This window comes from Sabethes cyaneus, chromosome 3 (genome assembly GCF_943734655.1).
Source record: "Sabethes cyaneus chromosome 3, idSabCyanKW18_F2, whole genome shotgun sequence".
Classification (NCBI taxonomy): Eukaryota; Metazoa; Arthropoda; class Insecta; order Diptera; family Culicidae; genus Sabethes; species Sabethes cyaneus.
In genome coordinates this window covers 16,480,269-16,501,767 of record NC_071355.1, presented here as the reverse complement: position 1 = coordinate 16,501,767, position 21,499 = coordinate 16,480,269, and the positions used below count along the sequence as shown (strand labels likewise).

The following is a 21,499-nucleotide window of genomic DNA, read 5'->3' as shown; positions in this document are numbered from 1 at the left end:
TCTGTCTGTCTGTCTGTCTGTCTGTCTGTCTGTCTGTCTGTCTGTCTGTCTGTCTGTCTGTCTGTCTGTCTGTCTGTCTGTCTGTCTGTCTGTCTGTCTGTCTGTCTGTCTGTCTGTCTGTCTGTCTGTCTGTCTGTCTGTCTGTCTGTCTGTCTGTCTGTCTGTCTGTCTGTCTGTCTGTCTGTCTGTCTGTCTGTCTGTCTGTCTGTCTGTCTGTCTGTCTGTCTGTCTGTCTGTCTGTCTGTCTGTCTGTCTGTCTGTCTGTCTGTCTGTCTGTCTGTCTGTCTGTCTGTCTGTCTGTCTGTCTGTCTGTCTGTCTGTCTGTCTGTCTGTCTGTCTGTCTGTCTGTCTGTCTGTCTGTCTGTCTGTCTGTCTGTCTGTCTGTCTGTCTGTCTGTCTGTCTGTCTGTCTGTCTGTCTGTCTGTCTGTCTGTCTGTCTGTCTGTCTGTCTGTCTGTCTGTCTGTCTGTCTGTCTGTCTGTCTGTCTGTCTGTCTGTCTGTCTGTCTGTCTGTCTGTCTGTCTGTCTGTCTGTCTGTCTGTCTGTCTGTCTGTCTGTCTGTCTGTCTGTCTGTCTGTCTGTCTGTCTGTCTGTCTGTCTGTCTGTCTGTCTGTCTGTCTGTCTGTCTGTCTGTCTGTCTGTCTGTCTGTCTGTCTGTCTGTCTGTCTGTCTGTCTGTCTGTCTGTCTGTCTGTCTGTCTGTCTGTCTGTCTGTCTGTCTGTCTGTCTGTCTGTCTGTCTGTCTGTCTGTCTGTCTGTCTGTCTGTCTGTCTGTCTGTCTGTCTGTCTGTCTGTCTGTCTGTCTGTCTGTCTGTCTGTCTGTCTGTCTGTCTGTCTGTCTGTCTGTCTGTCTGTCTGTCTGTCTGTCTGTCTGTCTGTCTGTCTGTCTGTCTGTCTGTCTGTCTGTCTGTCTGTCTGTCTGTCTGTCTGTCTGTCTGTCTGTCTGTCTGTCTGTCTGTCTGTCTGTCTGTCTGTCTGTCTGTCTGTCTGTCTGTCTGTCTGTCTGTCTGTCTGTCTGTCTGTCTGTCTGTCTGTCTGTCTGTCTGTCTGTCTGTCTGTCTGTCTGTCTGTCTGTCTGTCTGTCTGTCTGTCTGTCTGTCTGTCTGTCTGTCTGTCTGTCTGTCTGTCTGTCTGTCTGTCTGTCTGTCTGTCTGTCTGTCTGTCTGTCTGTCTGTCTGTCTGTCTGTCTGTCTGTCTGTCTGTCTGTCTGTCTGTCTGTCTGTCTGTCTGTCTGTCTGTCTGTCTGTCTGTCTGTCTGTCTGTCTGTCTGTCTGTCTGTCTGTCTGTCTGTCTGTCTGTCTGTCTGTCTGTCTGTCTGTCTGTCTGTCTGTCTGTCTGTCTGTCTGTCTGTCTGTCTGTCTGTCTGTCTGTCTGTCTGTCTGTCTGTCTGTCTGTCTGTCTGTCTGTCTGTCTGTCTGTCTGTCTGTCTGTCTGTCTGTCTGTCTGTCTGTCTGTCTGTCTGTCTGTCTGTCTGTCTGTCTGTCTGTCTGTCTGTCTGTCTGTCTGTCTGTCTGTCTGTCTGTCTGTCTGTCTGTCTGTCTGTCTGTCTGTCTGTCTGTCTGTCTGTCTGTCTGTCTGTCTGTCTGTCTGTCTGTCTGTCTGTCTGTCTGTCTGTCTGTCTGTCTGTCTGTCTGTCTGTCTGTCTGTCTGTCTGTCTGTCTGTCTGTCTGTCTGTCTGTCTGTCTGTCTGTCTGTCTGTCTGTCTGTCTGTCTGTCTGTCTGTCTGTCTGTCTGTCTGTCTGTCTGTCTGTCTGTCTGTCTGTCTGTCTGTCTGTCTGTCTGTCTGTCTGTCTGTCTGTCTGTCTGTCTGTCTGTCTGTCTGTCTGTCTGTCTGTCTGTCTGTCTGTCTGTCTGTCTGTCTGTCTGTCTGTCTGTCTGTCTGTCTGTCTGTCTGTCTGTCTGTCTGTCTGTCTGTCTGTCCGTATGTTCCTTATAGAATCGAAAACTACTGAACCAATCGGCATGAAAGTATGCATGTAGAGGTTTTTTGGGGCCAGGAAAGGTTTTAGTGATGGTTAGAAACCCCTCCCACCACTAAGAGGGGGGGCTCCCATACAAATGAAACACAAATTTCTGCATAACTCGACAGCTAATCAAGCAAATAGAACACAATTTGGCATGTGGGTGTTTTCGGTAACAAGAATTTATTCTATGGTAAATTGAGACCCCTCCCCTCTTTATAAGGGGAATTATAATTCCTCTCCTCTTTAAAAGGGGGGGCTTCCATATAAATTTCCTCATAACTCGAGAACTAATCAAGCAAATGGAACCAAATTTGGCATGTGAAGGTTTTCGAGGGCAAGAATATTTTCTATAGTAAATTAGGACCCCTCCCCACTTTAAGAGGGGGGGCTCCTGTACCAAAGAAACACAATTTTCCTCATAACTCGAGAAGTAATTAAGCAAATGGAACCAAATTTGGCATGTGGGTGTTTTTGGAGACAAAATGTTTTTCTATGATGAATTGGGACCCCTCCCCGTTTTAGGAGGGGGGATCCTATACACGTGAAATACAAATTTCCTCATAACTGAAGAACTAATCAAGCAAATGGAACAAAATTTGGCATGTGAAAGTTTTCGAGGGCAAGAATATTTTCTATGGCGAATAAAGACCCCTCCCCACTTTAAGAGGGGGGGCTCCTATACAAACTAAATACAAATTTCCTCATAACTCGAGAACTAATCAAGCAAATGGAACAAAATTTGACACGTGGGTGTTTTTGGAGACAAAATTTTTTTCTATGATGAATTAGGACCCCTCCCCACTTTAGGAAGGGGGGCTCCTATACAAATGAAATGCAAATTTCCTCATAACTCTAGAATTAATCAAGCAAATGGAACCAAATTTGGCATGTGAAAGTTTTCTAGGGCATGCATATTTTCTATGGTGAATTAGAACCCCTCCCCACTTTAAGAGGGGGGGGGGGCTCCTATACAAACGAAATACAAATTTCCTCATAACTCGAGAACTAATCAAGCAAATGGAACCAAATTTGACACGTGGGTGTTTTTGGAGACAAATTTTTTTTCTGTGATGAATTGGGACCCCTACCCACTTTAGGAGGGGGGCTCCTCCATGAAATTCAAATTTCCTCATAACTCGAGAACTAATCAAGCAAATAGAACCAAATTTGGCATGTGGAGGTTTCTGGAGACAAAAATATTTTCTATGGTGAATTAGGACCCCTCCCAACTTTAAGAGGGGGTGCTTCTACACAAATGAAATACAAATTTCCTCATAATTCGAGAATTAATCAAGCAAATGGAACCAAATTTGGCATGTGGGAGATTTTGGAGTCTTGAATTTTTTTAACGATAGTTAGAGACCTCTCACCCCTGTGGTAGGGGGATATGGACTCTCATACAAATAAATCAGAAATTTTTGCGAAACTCAAAAACTAATCCAACTCGAGAAATTCGAGACTCTTCCATAAAACATTAGTCAATACAAGACCACAAAAACTATCTATAGTAACACTAGATCATTCAGGACGAGACGGTCGCGAGTGTTGCCGGTGACCCGCCGTCGGAAGCGCCGCCCACTGGGGGGCTTGCAAAACTCGAGATTGTGACAAAGATCATCCGAGATTCATGATTTATGTACAACACAGGTTAATTTGTGGCAATACGAAGTTTGTCGGGTCAGCTAGTTAAGATATAAAATAAACCTTCTTTTAGAAATTTGATATAATGGTAATGGTACTCATAAACTCCTAATTTGTTAATTTGTATAAAAAAAATATTATGCACATGCGAGTTTTACGGTGGATCAAAATCCACGAGAGAACTTGAATTTACAAATCAAAATCATAATAAAAATCAGGCATAATAAAACGAGTCAATGTAGTCCCTAAGTTGATAAGCATTTCCTCTTACCAACGCTAATATGCAGAGATATAGCGTCCTACACGCTTCGAAACATGAAACCTAGATTTCTGGAGCTGTTTCCGATTACCTATGAAATATGCTGCTGGAACGATAGTTTGCTATCTAGTGTCACGCCTAGATCTTTGATGTAGTTAGTTCTTCCAATGCTAGTACCCAAGAGTTAATAGTCGGAGTTAATAGACAGGACGTAAAACACTAGTCAGTAAAGCTGTCTAACCGTTGCTGAAGCACTCGAGCATCGGCAATAGAAATGAATCGATTGAAAATTTTCAAATCGTCACGAACGACAAATGGGGAATTTTCAGTCATTAGACAAATGGGGAATTCACATCATTAGAAGGAATATTAACGGTCCTAGATGGCTACATTGAGGAATTCCTGATGGAGCAGAAAATTCATCAGAATAATTATTACTAATTTTCATTGCCAGCCGACGACTAGTGGATACGAACGTAATTCATGATAAAAGATTTGTCACAGTAGAGCACTTTGGCATAAATCAACAATACCCTGACCTTGAAATGCGGTCAAGCATATATTAATATTTTTTGAAACGGTGGTTCTACAATTGTTGAAGGGACGGTAGGGGAAAGTAATGAAGAATTTTTGAATGGTGGGGAAGGTGGGGGTGGATATTGGTAGCTACACTTATTTGTTTGTTGATTTTTTAATAATTCCATCCGACTCAAGGTCTTAATGAAACATATGGCTGGGAAAAGCCACCTTGAGTTGCCATAAACGCATTCTCAAAATGTCATAAAACACAGTATCTTTTCCAGAGTTTACATTAAATCATCTTATCAACGAAAAATACATAAAATACATAACAATCATCACATATTTCATATAATTAAAAACATTGGTCCATAAATTAAAAATCAAAGGTCTGTCTACGACGGTTATATTCATTTGCCAAGTTTCGAACTGGTTCATGTAAGCCAGTGTTAGTGCGGTGAGCTCCTACACGTAGCAATTGCTGATGTCGTTAAGGACGTAGTGGACAGTGCAGCAGGAGCGAAGATAGTATGGCGGGGCTATCGTATGTTCCTATCAAAATCTTTTGTGCCGTGGGGATCCCAGGCTGCGCAGCTGGTTTCTAGAATCAAGCGTACCAGCGAGCAGTACAAAGAGCGTAAAGTGCCGGGCTCATGAAACACGTTACCCATCTTCAATACAATTCCCAGTTGTCGATTGATTGGCTTTGTTGATGATCATGTTGTAATGTTGTTTAAACGTTAGCTGCTCATCTAATACAACTCCGAGATCAGTAACTTTATCGCTTCGTTGCAGTGTTTGATCATCAATGCAGTAATTATATACCTACGCGTGTGCTTCTTTCGGGAGAAATTAATGACGGTACATTTTGGAATACTCACAGCCATACAATTGCATTTGCACCATTCAACAAACAGATTTACCAGTCCTTGAAGCATCATACAATCATCAGTATTACGAAAAATCGAGTAGATTTTGGCATCATCTGCATAGAGTAATCTTGTGCCAGGTGGTAATAGTCGGGATACGTCGTTAATAAACAAAGAGAACAATAGAGGTCCCAGAGTGCTACCTTGAGGTACTCCAGAATTGTTTCGAAACCAACATGATAGCAAAGCAAAGTGATAGAATAGTAAGCGTTGACTTGTACTATGTTATAGTTAGTTCACAATATAATTGTCGTTCAACCTGATCAGTCGCACTTTTACTTTGCTATCAGGTTATCGGCCCAGCATAAGTAAATTTCTATAGTAACGGCTGATCAACAAGTCGAAGAAAATTTTTCAAGTCGAAGAAAATTTTTTCACTTCAAGAAAAGAAATGTTCCGGGAAGTAAGAAATCGAACCAGGCATTCTACCGGCGGCAATGAAGACGGAAATTCAGCTAGGACCGGCGGAAACGGTGGCGGAGGAACATTAAACGGCAGTGTTCAATCTGAATCCAGTAGCAGCAATCGATCCGGAAGCGGGCATGCAGATGGCGTAACGCGACTTCCAGGCGGTGGTTTGTCCATGCTACAGATGGATAAATTGAAAGGCCGTGAAAATTATGTATCGTGGGCATTTGCTATGCGAATGGTCATGATTCGTGAGGGTACGTGGCGTGCCGTGGATCCTCCAGAAAACAGCCAGATAAGCGAGGACCTTTCAGAACGGGCACTAGCAACGATTTGCCTAAGTATCGAGTCATACAATTACAGTTTGGTACAGAAGGCGAAAACGGCTACGGAAGCATGGAACAGCTTGAAGACGGCATTCCAGGAGTGCGGTAGGTATCGCAAGATTAATTTGCTACGGAAGCTGACTCGTTTGGAACTCGAAGATTGCTCGTCAGTGGAGGAGTACGTGGATGAAATAATGTCTACTAGTCATAAACTCGACGAAATCGGATTCAAGTTAGATGACGAATGGCTCTCATTGATTTTGTTAATGGGTCTACCAGAACGATATGAACCCATGATCATGGGCATGGACGCATCAGGAGTTAATTTGACGGCAGATATAGTCAAGTCAAAAATATTGCAGGACGTGACGCTAGAACGCAGTGGTAGTGCTTCTGGAAATTCATCTGGGGCGTTACTAACAGGCAATAACAAGAGCCAATCGAAGAAGAAGGACAAATCGAACGTAAAATGCTTCAAGTGCGACAAACTTGGTCATTATGCATCGGAGTGTCGACAGAAATCTAAGGTGAACGGAAATTCTGGTCGGCATAAGCAGGCGGCTTTGCTGGCATGGCATGATGCAGCTCATCGAATGGAAGACTGGATTCTAGACTCAGGAGCTGGACGTCACATGTGTCGATCTAGAGGAGTATTAGAAGAAGCAGAGTCAACATCCGAATCGATATACGTGGCCAATGCAGTGGAAATCCCGGTGGAAGCGGTTGGAAACGTGAAACTGGTCGCCAACGTTGAAGGAGCGTTTACCGATTTAAACATTTCCAATGTTTTATGTGTTCCTGAGCTTGCTATCAATCTTCTGTCTGTCAGTGAAATATGCAGGAAAGGTTACCGAATTACGTTTACTGACAAATCGTGTGAGGTGGTGAATGAATCCACAGGAGATATAATCGCCGTTGGACAAGTAGAGGATGGACTGTACAAATTGGACCTCAGTTCACGAAACGTGGTGTGTGCTACCAAATCAAGCAGTGATATTCAGCTATGGCATCGGCGATTAGGGCACCTCAACATTGATAGCATCAAACGGTTGACTACGATGGTAACTGGTGTCCGAATTGATAAATTTTCTATGCCTAGCTGTGAGTCTTGTGCAGCAGGCAAACACCGAAAACTTCCATTCAGGTCAAGCGGATTTCGAGCAAAGGATGCCTTGGAATTAATCCATTCGGACCTGTGTGGGCCTATGGAAAAGTCATCATTGGGTGGCAGCAGATACTGGATCACCTTCATCGATGATGCAACAAATATGACGTTTGCATATTTCCTCAAAACCAAGGCGGCTGCGTTCAGTGTTTTTCAAGAGTTTAAGGCTTATGTTGAAAACCAAACGGGAAGAAGGATAAAATGTCTAAGGACAGACAATGGGACGGAATACGACTCGAAACAATTCCAGGATTTTCTGAAGAAAAGCGGAATACGACACGAGAGGACAGTACCGTATAACCCAGAGCAGAACGGGACGTCGGAAAGGATGAACCGTACAATTGAGGAGAAGGCACGATGTTTACTGTACGATGCGGGACTCGATAAGCGTTTTTGGGCAGAGGCGGCATCTACAGCAGTTTATTTGATTAACCGGATTCCGAGCAAGGGACGTTCTACTACACCTTTGGAATTATTTTATGGCAAGAAACCAAATTTATCTCATCTTCGAGTGTTTGGGTCTAAGGTAATGGCTTACGTACCCAAGGCAAAAAGGAAGAAGTGGGACGTGAAGTCAATTCCGTGCATTCTGGTTGGATATGCGGAAAACTCCAAAGGCTACAGAGTGTTCAATTCGTCAAAAGGAGAAGTCTTCGTCAGCCGAGATGTCATAGTGCTAAGTGAAGAGGATTTAAATCAATGTTCGGAAACCGAAAATGTACCATACATCGTGGATGATGGTATGTGTTCAAACAGTACTGAAGAAGATAAACCTAGAAACAATGAAAGCGTAGAGGTCAACGATGAGATTCAACCGGAAGAATGTGTTACTCAAGAGGATCCGTGTTCATCTCAACCGTCTGCGCTCCCTTCGCATCTAACTCGAGAAAGTTTGCAACCTACAACGAGGCGCAGCGAGAGGGAGCGCCGTTTCAAAGGCAAGTATTCTGATTTTAAGGTCACATACAGTGTCCTCCCTCAGAATCTTGTCTCTTCGCAGGATAGTTGCAGTCCAGTGCGGCGATGTCATCAGGTTACTACGAGCGCTGCGCTCCCGTCACACTTTAAAGAAGAAGATGTTGAACTGCAACAAATTTCTGGGCACAGTGACTGGGGGCGCTCAGTCAGAGAGAATCAGACTGTACCAGAAACCGTTCAAGAAGTGCTAGAGCGACCCGATCGCAGTGAGTGGATCGAAGCAATGGAGAATGAATTCCATGCGCTGATGGATAACGAAACGTGGCGTCTAGTCGACCTACCCGCAGGACGGAAAGCTTTGAGGAATAAGTGGGTGTTTAAGGTGAAAACAAATCTAGATGGTTCTGTTGAACGATACAAGGCTCGGCTTGTGATTAAGGGTTATTCGCAAGTGAAAGGTGTGGACTTTCAAGAAACCTATTCGCCTGTCGTTCGTTACGCAACCGTACGCTATCTTCTGGCATTAGCGGCCAAGCTCGATCTGGTTGTGCATCAGATGGATGCCGTAACTGCATTCTTGCAGGGCGATCTCGGTGAGGAAGAGATCTTCATGGAGCAACCAGAAGGATTCTGTGATGACCAAGCACCGACGAAAGTGTGCAAGTTGCAGAAAGCGCTTTACGGTCTTAAGCAGGCCAGTAGAGTCTGGAATCAAAAATTGGATACGAAACTTAAGAGCATGAAATTCAAGAGATCACAATATGATACATGCGTCTATCACCAAGTTGTCGAAGGAAAACTAGTCATCGTTGCAATTTACGTCGACGATTTTTTGATTATTTCTGATGATCAGCAGTTGGTGAATCGGATTAAACAGCAGTTGTGCGTGGATTTCAAAATGAAAGACTTGGGACCAGCCAAGCAGGTACTCGGACTAAGAGTTAGCAGATCAAATGGGGATATCACGATTGATCAAGAACAATACATCGATGAATTGTTATCTAAATTTCATTTGACCGATTGTAACGTTGCGCAGACTCCACTGGATGTGAACCAGCGTCTAACTAAGGAAATGTGTCCAGCGAATGAAGACGAACGGGAAAAGATGAGGAACATTCCGTACAAAGAGCTTGTTGGCGGACTTCAATTTATTGCGCAATGTACAAGACCGGATATTAGTCATGCGGTCAGCTTGGTCAGCAGCTACTGCAGCAACCCTGGACCAGCCCATTGGACAGCAGCTAAAAGAATTCTTCGGTATTTGAAGGGTACAAAACATGAGAAGCTGAAGTATTTACCAAACAAAGATAGCAATTTCTATGGCTACAGCGATGCAGACTGGGGAAATGATCCAGACACACGACGATCTGTCAGTGGATATGTTTTCCTGCAGAATGGTGGAGCAGTCAGTTGGAATTCGAAAAGGCAACCCACTGTTGCACTTTCTACTACCGAAGCTGAGTACATGGCTTTATCGACAGCGACACAGGAAGCAATGTGGTGGAGAGGATTTCTTTTCGAGCTTCATGGGACTAATCAAGCAGTAGTAATCAAATGTGATAACAAAAGTGCAATTAGTTTGGCGGAGCGTGATGTAGGCTACTCGGCACGAAGCAAACACATCGATATTAGACATCATTACGTCCGTGAACAAGTCGAAAGGAAATTGATTAAACTAGAGTATGTTGCATCAAATCTCCAAGCGGCGGATATCCTTACCAAATCTTTACCTGGTCCGAAGCAAAATGAAGACAGAAAGATACTTGGGGTATCCTAGTTTAACGCTTAAGGGGGGATGATAGAATAGTAAGCGTTGACTTGTACTATGTTATAGTTAGTTCACAATATAATTGTCGTTCAACCTGATCAGTCGCACTTTTACTTTGCTATCACAAAGCAAAGCCTAGGTGCAAACATTCCGTTATCGAAACTTGACCTTCTGTTTTTATACCACAAACTTCGCAGCCAGCTGTTAGAGTACAGGACAATTGCAGGGCCAGTTGCTACGATCCTATTGACTCTAACAACCTCTCCCAGCCGAGATTTGAACATACGACGACTGGCTTAATAGGCCAGCGTCATTCCTCGAAGCCAACTGGGAGGCTCCAACATAATAGAGATGCTTCCAATTTCACAGCCATTCTGCGGTCTCGTAAATAAGAATTAAGCCACGCAGTTAGGTCTGCTGAAATACCCAGCTTATCATGCTTAGCTAGCAAAATTCCGTGATCGACGCGATCGAATGCGGCGAAATCAGTGTAAATAGTATCTACCTGATCACGCTGGTCGCATAGAGAAGTAAATCCAAGGTAGTGCTCGACATTCCATGTGTCACCTTTTTTGAATAATAGCCAAGAAAAGGGACAGCTTCAGTAGCAGATTCAATTGGTTCCAGGTTCAAAAACTCCTCCGAAAAACAGCTTTGAATTGAATGGCAAAGAGAACACTAATCGTCTGCGTGTCTGAACTCTATGTTTGATTTGAATTTATATTTAGTTCGTATGGAAGCTTTCCCAGCAACGATATCTCAGCCGGATTATCACAGAAAGGGTCCATCTTTGATTGAGAAGGAACAGCTAATGTTAATTTTCGGAACCAGATAGATCATGCACAGCAGTGGAGTTAAGTTTCCCAAATACTAGTGGGACTTCAAAATGAATTTGTCCAATGAAAAATTTAAAAATGCCAAAAATAACGGAGTTAGACGATACGGGGGAATCACGCGCAATTGATCGAACGATGGATCAAATGCTGGAAAGATAGCGATTCGTTGTACGGTGAACCTTCAGTATACCACCAGCGAAAAAATCTTCTGGCTGGTGTCCAGTCTGGCTGGGACCCATCAATTATTTCAGTTGCTGTGATTTCTGGCTCTACTAATGTTCCTGAATTTTAAAGTAGTCCATAAACTATTTATGTTATTTAAAAGATTAGATCGAGAAAATTAAATACTCCGGAGAAAACGGTAGGGTCCCAAATTTATGCATGCACAAATATCTGTATTTATGGCAGCTCTGCTGGTGTCTGGTAGGTACCGTTCTGATTCAAACTTCGAACACTTAAGCCACAGACAAACAGACATAACTCTCGTTTTCCATTCTTCGTACCTATTAAACCGTCATTTCAAATTTGGGCTTAGTTGGCAATGTCTCCGTTTTGGTCAAAGTAGCGCTTTTTGACGAAAGAAAGGGAATTCAGCATAAAAAATACCTGCTACTTCGAGGGATACTCTAGCTGTTATTTGATATTTGGGAATGTCGATCATAGATGGTGCTAGTGTTCAGGCTAAATGTGAGGTACGATAGTTTTTGTAGATTTTTCATCCAAGAGTTATGTCTGTTTGTCTGTGCTTAAGCTATGCTGAAACTTTCTTCACAGAAAAATGTTCGAAAACATCGTTATTCTATTCCCTTAAATGGTTTAATAGCATGACAATTTAATTATTTTCATGTTAAAATTTTAAAAATGAAGATAAAATGTTAATTTACATTGAAAAACACTAAAAACTGCTGTTCGGTTTTGATTCAAACTTCGAACACTTTCATGGTCGACATTCAAAGCTCGAATATTTCAGTCTCAGGCATCGAACACTTGTATTATTTTGAAAAGTATTAATGTTTTTAGTGTCATTCAACTTAAATAAGTGAAATTTCATCCTTTTTCTAAACACTGTCTTTTTAAATCCACCTAACATATGATTTAAATTTTTCACACAATAATTAGTTTCAATCCGTACTTCTGTAGTCAATTGCTGATATTTTCTTTATGTACCACATTGAAAGCAAATTAACTTTGTACTGCTTTACAATGCAGATAATTCTTTTTCCCGAAGGAAAATCCTGAAAACCGGGTATTATTCATGGGCGTTCGAAGTTTGAATCACACCTCAAAACGTGATTCAAACTTCGAACACTTTTTATTTATCTAATATCTTTGAAATAATGCATGAAATATTGTATTTTAACTATGCTTTAGTACATATATATCTTGCATTCACCTAATAATCGCGAAATGGCAAGGTAAATGTTCTAAAATTGGTAAAATAGCGCAAACGAAAAAAAACAGCTACTTTTGCACGAAACACTAAGAGTATGCGAATGAAGTTAAAATCTGAGTTCTCACTTTTTTCCAGCGCCTGCTGATTTCTTACAAGGAGTCCTACAGTTCAATGTCATACCTCACCGGATAGAGGACATTCTAACGAACATGGTGGTGTACAATAAGCATAATATTTTATCATGTTAGCGATACTAGCAAGCATTTTATTCTGAAGTGTTCGAAGTTTGAGACTGTCCTAAGTTTGAATCAGAACGGAACATATAAAATAAGAACAACGGCAACGGTGTCCCCTCTTTTACGTTTATCACGGCGACATAAATGCATTCCAATGTAATTTTTCCAAACCAAAGCCTAGGTGCTACATTCCGTTATCAAAACTTGACCTTCTGTTTTTATACGACAGACTTCGCAGCCAGCTGTTAGAGTGCAGGACAATTCCAGGGTCAGTTGTTACGATCATATTGACTCTAACAGCCTCTCCCAGTCGAGATACGAACATACGACGACTGGCTTATTAGGCCACCGTCATACCTCGAAACCAACTGGGAGGCAACTTAACCAATAGCCAGCTAAGCGAACTGATGATGGAAATAAACCAATATTCTGCCATCCAAGTCATCGAAAAGAGCAGGGTAATGTATGTAAGTCCACAGACAGTTTACCGGGGTCTACCCTATTGGGATTAATCCTACCCATCTTCCTACAAAAACCAAAACGAAACATAATGTTCGCACTCATCAACTTTTTTCCAGCCAACTTTACTTAGGGACATATCTCGGAAAGGTGGCCTAAGGTTACTTAGGCAATAAGTCTGACATGAACGCATCTCAAGTTGATGGAAAAAACTACATCCGCATGTTAGCTTTGCATGAAAGACAGTAAGCATACCAACATGAAAAATGGCTCAAATATTAAGAGACGGCTCGTTGTGCTTTCCTTGATAATGAAGGCGCTTTCTATAATTCGTTCATCTCTTCAATTAATACAGATCTGTATAAAAACGAAACCGATACTAAGCAGAGAAATCACAAGATTATCGATTACTGTCACGATTTCGTTTTTCAAAAAATGTCCAAAAAGCCTATTCGTCTTAACTCGTAGTGAACTATCACATCACGAGAATCCCCATCGCTCTCTATCATTTGAAGAGTATCTTAACAGACATTTGCCGCATACTGTAATTCTAAACAAAACAGTCCAGCCCATTTGCACTTTTCCTATGGTTCTTGTACGTCGCTTAGGTACCGCTTCCATGGAAGCCATCGTTTCAACTCCGTACACAGTATGAGACTTAATCCTACGAAGGTCATTGGTTTTATTAACCAAAATGGGGGTTCAGGTTTACATTTAGCCAGTTCAACTCAATCAATGGGTATCAAAAGACAATACATAAGACTGTAGTAGTGGCTTTTTGGACCCAAATGCCCTTCTGGCATACAACAAAATCAGTTGGAAAAGCACGTCAAAGCGTTGTATATTAAAATGGTAAACTGAAAATAAACAAACCTGTTTGTCCAAATCAAAACAAAAACTTAAAAAAGGCGTATTATTTTAATATCATTCGCAAAATTCGCAGAAAGATGTATAATTGCCGTTATTGATGTGATCTTGTCCGCTAAGATTCCAGGTTTTTCCAGAATTAATGGTCCTGCGTCAATATTACGTCAATGAGACCATCGTTCCTCAATTCTACCTGTTCCTCGACCTGTTTGCCTTACTGACAAATGACTGGTGATGGTGACGCTCTTTTTAGTAGAATCTAAAAGGTATGGTAGATATTTTTATATTTTTTTATGATTGTGTTTATCACCTCTCTCTAAATGTCCACAGAGCTGCTGCATGAATGTTTCAAAGCTGGTGCTTTTGTGTAGCCAAACTTATGAACTCTGTGTAAACAGAATGAATGACTGGTACGTTCTATGAACCTAATACCATGTATATCGTCAACCTTGCCAGAAACAAACAATGGGTGTTTTGTAAGGCTATCATTTTATCTCCAAGCAGCGATTTATAGGTTTGATAATTGCTTTGAGCCTGGCACTTTTCTGTAACTGTAAGAAGTGAACTGTGTGTCACCCGAATTCGCAAAGATTACAACTAGCTGAGTCAGACTCAAAACGCTTTAATAATTGCAAGCAAATATTCCTGTCAGGTAAGCAACCCAGGTTATCGTTTTCAGCGTGTCACAAATGGCTCTTTGTCCTGAATAAACGACAATAAAAAATGCAAGATCTGATTACCAGTATGCAGTACTGAGACTCCAGTCTATCAGCTCCCTCTTATCGTTCGCTCAGAGAAAAAAAATAATTGCAACCTGATAACTTTATTATTGGTCAACGAAAGAAATGACTTTCGCTCAATCATATCGCCGCCGAAACGACGAACTTCGGACTCATCCACCAACCGGATAAACCCAAACCACGATACTTCGAAATCCCGGAACCGGACTCTGAAAAGTAGCTCTACCGCAGCCGCTACGGCCGAACGTCGCTGATCGAATCCGAAAAGAAAGCGTGCGGCTCGTAGGCGAAGCAAATTACGGCGAAAGAAAGGAAAGAAAGCATTTTTTCGGTTGGGCGCGGAATGTGTTGTGTGTATAGATATGTATACATTCGAATCGGCAATCGCGCAATCCCCTAGTCGGCGCAAGCTTTCCCGTCTCCGGGTCGGACGGGTTCGGTTCGATGCTACTGATAATCATAATTCATAAATCCGCGACTGTGCAAGGTCCGTTTCGGCGACGGTACGTACCAAACCAATGCCGACCGGCCGGGTTGACAAACGCAATGCAAACGCGATGAAACGCGGCATCCACACCGGATGCAAAAGTGAAAAGCGCTTATTTATCTTGAGTCGCACGCCGCACGGGTTTTTTTTTACACAACCAAGCATCGCATCGTTTGCGCTGCTTCTGTCCACCGCCTGTCAATATTACATCAAGTTCCGGCAAGCAAAGTGAGCCGGATCAATTTTTGACGTTTATTTTCGAATTACGCAAGATGTTTTAGTCGATGTTTTCTTATTATCTCGAACTTGAGGCGGATTTATTTTCTGGGTAGGCGCAGATAAAAGGGGCTAAAGCCCCAAGAGGGCTTGCCTGGTTCCTGGTGGACTCGCGATGCGGATGTGGGCATTAAGATCACCATGATTCTTCGGGACAAAAAGCGGACTTTTTTAAAAACAACCTTAATCTAGCTAGCAATAGATGCATGCCTTCCTCGCATAGCACCATATCTTATCAACTAGAGTTCTGTCCACTGCAATAAATTATATGGAGAAAGCTTAACCACACTTTTATGTGGATTAAAACCGAAGGTTCGAACGGTTTTTCATTGATCCTAGCTGGTGTTTGGCTAGTTTTTATAAGCTAACCGAGATTTCGTGATAACATGCCAAATCTGATAAAATAAACGATGAAAGTAGAATCTACCTAATTCCACTTTTAGTTGAATCAGAATTAAGTCAAAGTCGTATCAAAACAAAATTAAAACCCGACTTTTTCGCATTACAATTAGAATGTATGTTAAAACTTTATGAACTGGAAATATCCAAACATTCAAATTAATCGTACCCATGAGTCTCACAATTTAATGAAATGTTATACACGTGTTCAGTTATAGTGGACTTCGAAAAAGTTCGAAGTGTTCATTTCCCTAGGAAACTCCAGTGGAAATTCAATCATCCCTTGTTCTTTGACGTCGATGCTTTTATCATAACTCTAGAAGGAAGCGTCGTAGAACAAACATGTTTTTTCCATGGTTATGGAGTATTTCAGCCATAACTCAGGAACGAATGCTTATTCACTTATAGGGACTATTTTCATGTATCATGAATTCAAGTTTGTTACATGTCTTTCAAGCCACGGTAAACTTTTGGATATTAGCGGAATAATAATTTCCAATATAAGCTAACAAATTATGACTCTAAATGTGGACCATTACCATTATAATTAAACTGACTAAAAAGAACACAAGAAAATATTATATTAAAATATTCGGATTAGTCTACATACTGCGTGACGTTTCGGATGGCAATTTAGTATCGTTTGCTTTCGTGCCTCGCTCATTATAAAAACTACCATTTTTCCGACGGCGAATGTTTTTGAAGGCCTTCGTAAATTCTCTTGGGCGTACTTAGCAATGACGCGTTTGTATGCCGGGACTTACATTTCCGTTTGCATCATGAGGTGGGGCAGTTAGAGCCAAATCTGTCCAAGGTTGAGACTTCCAATTTTAAAAAATAATTCCGTTAATAAGTTCATAAACTATGCTCGCATGTAAAATTTCGGTAAATTCCAAGACCCTTCGACCCAAATCTGAGCAAAAATTTCACAAAATTCCCATATATTTTCCGTCTGTATAATTTAGATTAAGATTTAAGTGCAGGGTTCGTCACTTGGGACACATATCTACAGCGCTCTTGTTGGAACCACAAGTTAAATCAAGTATAGATTGAAAACAAGATTATAAAAATGTAGGTAATTTATTATTTCTGACTTCAGTGATTGTGGCTCTTACGTTGGCACGAAAAATTTAATTTGTTTGTTATATTATTTCTGAATTTCGTTAAAAACTTTGGAATTAAATCAATAAAAACTATTGCATATACCTGTGGAGTACCTACTTAAGTTAAATATTTGCTCGAGATAGTAAACGAAATTCCATTTGAGTTTAGTTGGTACCTATAAACATTCCACAAGTCGTGCATATTTACCTGTATTTGACCGATTAGGTCACCACCGAGCGCTGCGCCGCCGCCAGCTTTAGCTACCGCGGGTACCCCTCCCGTGGACAACGCCGCCACCGCCACCGTCGATCCCACCAGTGCATCAGTTGGCTGCGTTTCACTACCGTTGGCATCAGAAACACTTCCGGACGATTTTTCACCACATATTTGCACTAGGGCAAACTGCCCGGCCTCTTCGGAGCATACCGGAGCCAACTCAGCACCCAGCCTGACCCCGAAAAGAATGGACAATTTTTCCGCAATCTGATTGCGATTCGCCAGACATTTGCGATGGATTCGCACAACGGGACGGCCAGAGACAGCTCCTATCCCTCCTCCTTGCACAGCAGAAGCACACGCAAATCCAACATTCGCACCACTACTGGAATATACATTTTCCATTGCATTACTCGAATATCTCGATGAACGGCCGCATTCTAACTAGTTCTGAGAAAAGCACTGCACGGAATTGCGACGGACGCTGGGTTTTAAGCAAAATTTAACTGGACACGGACATTACACTGTTTTGTTGGTGACTTTTTCCACTTTTGCGACGAAAATATTTTCGACCAGCACTCGCGGTACTCGCACTGCGCTCACTCGATTTTTTTATTTTTCATTGCGGACACCCACCATGTTGATGTTGTGTGCGTCATTCAAAAAATCACCAAATAAAAAAGATACAATCAATGCTTCTCTGTTGTTGCGTCGCAAAACTTTTGAAAAGTTCTATAAAATTTAACTAAAATGTGTTGTTTCTGCTTACAATATTTTTACAGACCAGAACGCAACAAAATCTCTTGTGTCGTTCCTGTCGTTCGCTCAACAAACTAATTCCAAAACAAACAAATTTGACAACTTGAAAGGAACTCATCGCAAGTAACTCAAAGAAGAGTTGCCATAGTTTCTGTATATTACTCAAGTTGTCGCGATTCGAAATTATTCCTTGCAGAACACTGAAAATAAGCAGAAGTAGAAAAATTATTATGCAGCAATTGTAATATTTACACCCGGTCAACCACTTATGAAATTCCTTTATAGTTGAAGATAGAATTAACAATAGGGCGAATGTCGCAAGCGTAAACAAGCCGAGTAAGGGTTGATTTTCCTATGTTGGTCCAGCAAAAAATAACTCTCACCCGTTTTGTATACATTTGCGACATTCGCCCTTTTGTTAATTCTATCTAGAGTTCTTTATGCAAAAGAATTAAAATTCTAAAATCTCATACTTTTGTTTTTGGAGTAAATGTAATTTCTTATGTTATATAGTTGATATTTGTATGCTCTATTCGAATTTATGATCAATTAAACGAAAAACCACAAAGTTTGTAAGTTACGAGACCCTCCCCCGTGTATAACGTATATTCGTTATGAGTCAGGTAACACAGTAGTGCGTAAGCAATTAAGAATTTTCTTCTATGTGTCATATCAGTTCGTCAGTGCTTAATCACCCAGGTAACCAATAAGCATTAAAATAAGCAGTAAATCAGTCGTTTATTAGCATCCCTGGCGTTTTATACTGCAGGTTGTTGTTTATCAGCTTTTTGACTGCATAACTGTTGTAAGTTGGCATCCACAATTCTTTTTAAAATCTTCTTGTTGGTAACTAGCTGCAAATAAGCATTGTCAGCACTATAAGAGGGCTAGCAGTAAAGTAGCCGCATATTTTGCCAAAATAGCATTTAAGTAGCATTTAAGGCAACTTAAATGCTTATTGGCTTGCTTTTAGATTGCATTGGAAATGCTTATTGGTTACCTGGGCAGCGTCTATTTTCGAACGTATCTGTGGCGAATAAAATAAGTAGTAGAAATTTCGTATTCTACTAAGACCACAGAGAACAGACATTCATCTTAATCTCGTGGCGTGTGTAAAAATCTAAGCCGCCATATTGAAAGTAAGTGGTAATGCTCCCGTTACGTGGCGCTATCGTATCGCTGATAGAGCGGGCTTTGATTACTTAGATTCCTCACACAACAGTACTGTCAACTGCATTGCTGTAGTAACTGTAGCAACCAAATTTTGGGAAAGAAAACAAACGCTGTGAGCATTTTTTGGTGCTGTGTTTTTGTTTATTTGTTTATTTGTTCTAAGAACCTCGAATTATTTTATCTAAATCCTGCTAACAAAACTCCGAAATATTGCTTCTTATCGTTACTAAGAATTCGCAACTTGGGAAACGGTACGACCTTTTCTGCACTATCTGCGAGAAAAATATTGTAACGAATTTCATTTCCATTAACAGACAACTTTTTTAGAACATCCGACCAGTTGACTTAATAAATTGTGGGCTGCCTATTGTATCCTCCAAACAAGATACTTTGTCCTCTATCTCACGTGTCGTGTTCCATTGCAGTAGAACAAGATTTTCAACCAGCAACAGTAGTGTAAAACACACTTTCTTAACGTTAGCTTCTTCGCCCCATGGAACCAACTCAGCCAACTCTGAGAAACAGGCGATCATTTTTACCTAGTCAAAACAGGTTTTTTAAGGCTAACTTTTAAATTGCTTGTTCGTTTTCAATAAAACTTGGTAAAAAGTTTAGTAATAGCAAGAGCTTTCTTTTGGTACTCTGCCACTAAGATCGTTAAAATTGGTTGCGTAGTTCCGGAGAAACGCATGTGACGTAGTTATCACATTTTTGCTTATAACTTTTAAACGAAACGTTGGACCGCGAAGCAATTCAATAGTGATATACTAGGCAATAAAAACTTTCAAACAAAAGTAAAAGCGGTCGAATCGGTTCAACCACCTTTGAGAAACAGGTGATAGAAAATGAGCTGCACACACACACACAAACACCACATAAACACACACAGACATTGCTCAGTTCCTCGAGCTCTATCGATTGGTATATGTGATTCGGCCCTCCGGGCCTCGGATCAATTTCGTGTTTTTTGACCAATTTCTAACCCTTGTTAAATAGTATAACCACAGAGAACAGATTTACAAGCTCGAAGGAAGTAATCGATTTTGGGTGTGTAAAATCTGTCGGTAGCGTCAACCAGAAATAGTTTACCAAACGCATCAAAAAATATCCATGTATTGCTGATTGCAAGAAAAATTGTACCATCCAAAGTGCGATATCGCTCATAAACGGACGAACAGCGTCACACGCAGTACCTTGCAAGTCGTAAGGACCTGCATAGTGTCGTCGTCCTGAAAGTAAAAAGACGTTAGACTAAAACTTCTCGGTCGGTGGTTTCTACAGTAGGTGTAGGAAGAGGCACATTGTGTGTCTAAAAATAGAACAACCCTGGTCGCGCTATGGTTAATAAGGGGGGTTGTGCAGACTTCTTTTGTCCAGCGCCTCTGTGGTTCAAAGGTACACGGGTACCAGTGAGCGACACGCCCTGGCAGGTGTTGTCGGTTCAAATCCGGTTATAATCTCTGATTACAGCTTGGTTCGACCCATGCACCTTCCAGCATTGAACAAAAGATAGGAGTCACAGCGACAACTTGTTAACCATAGCTACCTATTACCCCCCCCCCCCTTCCTTTCCACCCGTCCCCTTCATTCCCGAAAAAGTCCTTCTTCATTACTTTCCCTTACCGTCCCTTCATCAATTGTAGAATCATCGTTTCAAAATAAATATTAATATATGCCTGACCGCATTTCAAGGTCATGACTAAAGTCACGAGTTTGGTCAAAAATATTGTGATTTATTCTCCCTTGACATTAGAGATCTTCCTTGACATAACGAAAATAACACGTTTTGGCAACAATGATAACTTTTTCTCACTGGCAAGTCTGGTTTGACATTAGAGCAGCTGATCGTTTTGACAGTTACAGCTTCGCAGTTGTCTCTTGTGCTTGTCTGCGTTTTGCTGGTCGTGAGGAAGTGGAACATCAAATTTGTACTACAGTATAATCTCGGTACAATCGACCCCGCAGAACATTATGAAAAAAACGGCGAACGGCAGACCAAAAATTTCTGTGCGTTTCTAACCAAACACGGTCGCATCTCGATGGCGGGTGTTGCATCCGAAAACTGAAGCCATCCACGCTGCGACCAAGTGCAGTCACTACGCTTATTGCTGATTTTGACAAAGGCCTTAATTAAACTGAGATGACCGGAACCGGAAAATGAGCTGTAAACTCAGAAAATGTTTTAGGTCGCGATTGCCAAGCCATTTCCTGACTTTGCAACTTTTGACTTTTTGACCAGAGATGCCATATTTTCTAAAAAAAAATGTCTGCAACTGCTCGAAAACCGGAAAAATCGAGCAGTTTTCCGGCTACTCGAATTTTCTGGTTTGAAAATAATCTGCGAAAATCTGCACATTTTTTTAGGAAGTCTGTGAAAGTTTAAAGAGCTTCGAACAAAAATCTGCAACAAAACAATAAAAGTCATAAAAACTGCAAATATCTGCAAATTTATAATGATCTGCAAGACCGTTCCAAAAATCTGCAATTTGCAGACAAATCTGCAAATCTGGTATCCCTGTTTTTGACACACTATCACATGAGCGTGAAGGTAAACAAAAAGTTTTCCGTGACATACTATGGTTTCTTTTTATAATTCATGTTGTCTAGACACCGCTTGACACAACCATGCACAACTATAGTTTGTCTATATAAGGTTGCC

The 21,499-nt window shown here is 41.3% G+C and overlaps 1 protein-coding gene across 1 annotated transcript in view; it reads right to left on the bottom strand.

Moving 5' to 3' along the window:
* LOC128742074 (probable ribonuclease ZC3H12B) overlaps window positions 1-17,695 on the bottom strand; it is an 86,269-nt gene extending 68,574 nt beyond the window's left edge. The window contains exon 1 of the mRNA XM_053838282.1: window positions 16,900-17,695. Coding sequence (XP_053694257.1) covers window positions 16,900-17,313 — 414 coding nt within the window. The 5' untranslated portion in view covers window positions 17,314-17,695. The remainder of the gene's footprint in view (window positions 1-16,899) is intronic.
* Window positions 17,696-21,499: the final 3,804 nt, after the last annotated feature.